The sequence below is a fragment of the Eurypyga helias genome, unplaced genomic scaffold (assembly GCF_000690775.1).
Source record: "Eurypyga helias isolate BGI_N326 unplaced genomic scaffold, ASM69077v1 scaffold31480, whole genome shotgun sequence".
In the NCBI taxonomy this organism is placed as follows: domain Eukaryota; kingdom Metazoa; phylum Chordata; class Aves; order Eurypygiformes; family Eurypygidae; genus Eurypyga; species Eurypyga helias.
Genome location: NW_010228176.1, coordinates 61317 through 65657, shown reverse-complemented (window position 1 = coordinate 65657; position 4341 = coordinate 61317). Strand labels below are relative to the sequence as shown.

The following is a 4341-nucleotide window of genomic DNA, read 5'->3' as shown; positions in this document are numbered from 1 at the left end:
CTGGAAAAAAAAAATGGCCATGTCAGTGGCATTTTGCAACCTGTGATGGCTTTATGAGGAATTTCACGTTCCCATTCTCTGTCCCTAAAGCTTGCAGCATAACTCTGGGGATTCGTGGTGGTTCAACGAGGGGCATCTTACGGATGCAAAAATACCTGAGAAGGGCAAAAGTTGTATTTGAATGAACTTTCAGTTTCCAAGCAGTGAAGCAAGATAAGGATACTTCGCAGGGAATACAGTGGGATATTACTAATGTTTCTGTGTAGACTGCGGTTACTGAAGCTCCAGCCTCTGTTTCCTGTGCTGAATTTTGGGGATCTCATCACACTGTGCATCATGCCTTCCCTTAATCCTGCTGTAATGGTGTATCCTGTGAAACACGAAGGGAAGGAGTGAAGTCTAAATGTCACTGACACTTAGCACGTTTCAGTGTTGAGAGTTGTGTGTACCAAACGATCAAAAAGGCCTCGGTGCTGTCTGGAACGTGACACTGCTGTGTTAGTGTCCGAGAACCTCCGCTAGCTTGTTCAAGGCTGTGTAGAACAGCGTCTCTTTCTTCACTGGCACTGCTGCCAAACAAATGCCACTTCCCAAATTTTAGCTACAGGTGTTCAGGTTGCAAATTCAGACTTAATCTAGACGTGCCACAGATGAAATAATGACTCCAAAGAGGTTCCATTTGCCAGTCCTTGAGGACCGCAGCATGTGTCCCACGTCGCGTAACCCTGTTAAATGCCGGCTTCTGTGCGGGCGGCTCTCGCTCCGCTCCACGCGCTCCAGGTTGCCTGTGTGCCGGTAACAGAAAGACAGGTTACCCCGTCACAGCTCCAGGTTAAAAGATGCTCGCTGCAGTGCTGCTGTTAGGGGCTGCCCGAGGGGTTCACCTGCTGCTCCTGTCATCATCTGTGTTGGCATCCACGGTCGTTTCTGCTCCTACATGTAGCTGCCAGAAGCAGAGGTGAACCTTGCTGTTGTGTTCATATTGAAAAGCAGATTCTCCTCCTTTTTCCAGGTGACCCTTCTTCTGTTCCCCTGGCAGTCCACTTATCTTAATCTAGATTAGCTAACTCACCTAACTAAAGGTAAAATTTGAATGAAAACAGCTTCTTCGGATGCTGACAGTCACTGTGCCAAGGCCTGAGAAAACACAAAGTCTCCTCCACGCCAAGTTTTACCTCAAATCACTTAACTCAAATTTGTCTGTTTGACTTAAATGTGTACCTTTATGTTTTGGTTAGTGGCACATGCTGGTAATGAGGATGATTGGTTGAGAATGGGTACTTGCCTATGAGTAGCTCTTCCTTAATGGAATTATCGAAATTACAAAACCCGTTTTTCTTTCTCCTTTCTAAAGCTGAAGAATTCAGTTATTGTGCACCTAGAATCTTCCCTGGTTCTCTTTAAAGCTCCTGTTTTTTTCTTTCTCTCCTTTTCTCTGTCTTAATCTCCTTCTTCTCCTGCTCCTTAAGGCCTTGGAATATCTTTTCAAGTTCATTGTCCAATCTCGGATCCTTTACTCCAGAGCTACTTGTGGAATGGAAGAGGAACAGTTCCGCTCCAGCATCCAGGAGCTTTTCCAGTCCATCAGATTTGTGCTCAGCTTGGACAGCAGGAGCTCTGAGACTCTCATCTTCACCCAGGTTTGCTATTTCCCACACTAACCGGCAAACCAAAAGGCAGCTATTTTCTGCGCGGGTAGTATATATGGGCACGTGACGATGCTTAGTAGAGTTCTCCCCCTCTAACAAGCTGGTGATACTGGGGAAAAATAGCCAGTTGGTGTTACTGGACAGGAGCTTTGCACCATTTCACAGATACAGGTGAGCTGAACCGTGGACTCTCAAGAGGAAAGTGACTTGTCCCATGAGAACACAAGTTTTGCTCTTACAAAAGTAAACGGCATTTTCAAGTCTCTCGTTTATGTGTCTTACACTCAGCCTCAAGAAATTTTAAATCCTTGATTGTAGTAGCTCCAGGCAACACTCAGGGTCACAGCAGCATCACAGTGGAGAAGTTCAGCTGTTGTACTTTCAGTCAGGTAAACTTAATTCCAGCATACCCTACCATTACGTTCCGAATCACGTGTGGCGTGAGCACACGCATACCCTGATGACCCCCACGCTCACGTTTAACACGTTATTTTGAGTGTGGCCCAGATGACTTTACATAGACTTCACCTGGGCTCAAGATACTACCCGAAGTGAGTAAGGATGCAGCTGTTTTGTTTCATCTTTTGAAGCCCACTGTCCTAAATTGCATCCTTCTGTGTTTAAAAGCTTTAAACAGTCATGTCAAATGTGTTGTGTGCGCCTGAGCTCAGAGTGCCAGAATGGACCACCTGGAACTCCCTGGTATTACGAAGGTGATTGGTAATCACTAATTTACTGCTTACAGATGTTCTGAACACCTACTGTGGTTCACCAGAGAAGCAGTTGCTGTGAACGCTGCCACAAAACAGAGTGACTCCACGGGTTAGGGAAGCTGCCAGCGATGCCATCTCTTTCTTAAGAAGCTGCTGGGGAAGATTTTGAGAACAGCTGCTCTAATCTTTTATTTAATCACCCATTAGTGGGTATAATAAGATGAGCCAGGAGCGTGAGAAACCAGTGCGCAGAGTTTTGCAGGCAAAGCGACAGTGAGCGGAAACAGCGCCCTGTGAATGCAGCTGTGGAGGGTTCTTTGCTTTGGGGTTGTGTTGATCCCAACATTTGAAGATGCCATTATTTCCCCTTTTTCTCTGCATCTCTTTTTTTTTTCTCCTTCGCACTATGGTATTTCTTACTGTGGACTTCTGTAATTTGTGAAGCCTGTCCTTGTTTAATCTTTGAAAAGTTTACTTTTTGTTTCCCCCTTGCCACTCTGTTGCCCCTTGATCCCAATTGCCCCATAGGCCTCTCAGCCTGGAGGGCAGGCGAGCGGAGCTGGGACATGTGCCCCACAAAAATGTGGTGGTGCCTCAAGGCCGTCATTTAACTGTGTAAGTAACGATCCCCAGAACTGCACAAGTATTTCGTGATGGATGTTCCCAGTTCATCCCTTTTCCCTACCCCCAATGCTCTTTTCCTGCATATAAACTGGGATTTAATGTTTAAGAGTCTGGTACGTTAGTACTGGGAAATGTGGAATATTTCAGTAATAAATGGAACAGCATCCACGCGCTGAGAAGCCAGTACTGAGGCTGTATTCAAGTTCATATACGTCAGACTGTCCAGGAGAGCCAAGGAGACATGGTACTAGTTCTGGAAATCTGGACAAGTGTTAAATATCTGCAGAAATCCTTGAGGCTGGAGCAAACACTTTTCTTCACACTTGTCCTCTCACCCAGGATCTAGAGAGATGTCCGGATAGTTCTTTCCAGCACTGAGATTAAACCTGATTGTGCCCTTCCTTCCAGGCAGTTAGTTGGACATGAGTGATGCTCCAGCACAATTTGGATGTTGTACAGAAAAGGGCCCTTCAAGGAACGGATGGCATGCTGTAGCTGCTTCTGAAGACAGTTCCAGATCTCCTGAAGGGATCCCGTGCATGTCCTTGGGTTGCTACTGGACATCCTAAATCACTACAGAAATCATTCAGTTTTAGAGTAACAGTTAGAAATAAGTTTAGGAAAACTTCCGTAAGGATCTGTGGGGCCAATATTGTGGTTTCACTTGCATTTCAAGGCCAGGCTGGATGAGGCTTGGAGCAACCTGGTCTAGTGCAAGGTGTCCCTGCCCATGGCAGGGGGGTTGGAACTGGATGGTCTTTAAGGTCCCTTCCAACCCAAACCATCCTGTGATTCTATGATTTATCCCACAGATAAAGATGGTGACGGGCTTTGTGGCTGTAGCCTTCCAAGAGTAGCCTGAGCTATTTACAGGATTCATACTGGTTTATTTTGTTAGTGCATTGCATGTATGTCCCAGCAAATAGGTGCCAACACCCAGGTGGCTCTGTGGGGTTTTGTGTAGTCTGAATATTGTAACGAGACAAGATGTTGGGAGAGATAACGAGCCCAAAGAAGAAAGAGGTACATCTATATTCAGAATAAGTTAATGGGCTCTACAGTGTTAGTTGTAAAAATAACTCAGACTTTGCTCAAAGACTGTTAAATAGCTATCAGTGTTGTTTGAGAGAAGAGGTACTTTGAGGACAGACCTGGCAAAGAAGGAAGCTGTGTACTATAGGGGATTAGGAGAGGCATGCCAGGCATTGGAGCCAGCATGGGAGAGGTGCAGAAGTGCTCATGCAGTGAGAAAACAAACAGATCTGTGAGGAAAAGGAGAACTAGCGGAATGGAAGGGAATACCGATAGGTGGCGAGGCTCAGGAAGGGCAAAGCTGAACGGAGATCTGCCATGGA

The 4341-nt window shown here is 45.9% G+C and overlaps 1 protein-coding gene across 1 annotated transcript in view; it reads left to right on the top strand.

Annotated features, from left to right (window-relative positions):
• Positions 1-1469: 1469 nt before the first annotated feature.
• Positions 1470-4341, top strand: part of DOCK3 (dedicator of cytokinesis 3) — a gene marked incomplete at its 5' end in the record, with an annotated part of 55516 nt that continues 52644 nt past the window's right edge. Inside the window, one exon of the mRNA XM_010158707.1 lies at positions 1470-1640. Within this exon, the coding sequence (XP_010157009.1) occupies positions 1470-1640 (171 nt within the window). The remainder of the gene's footprint in view (positions 1641-4341) is intronic.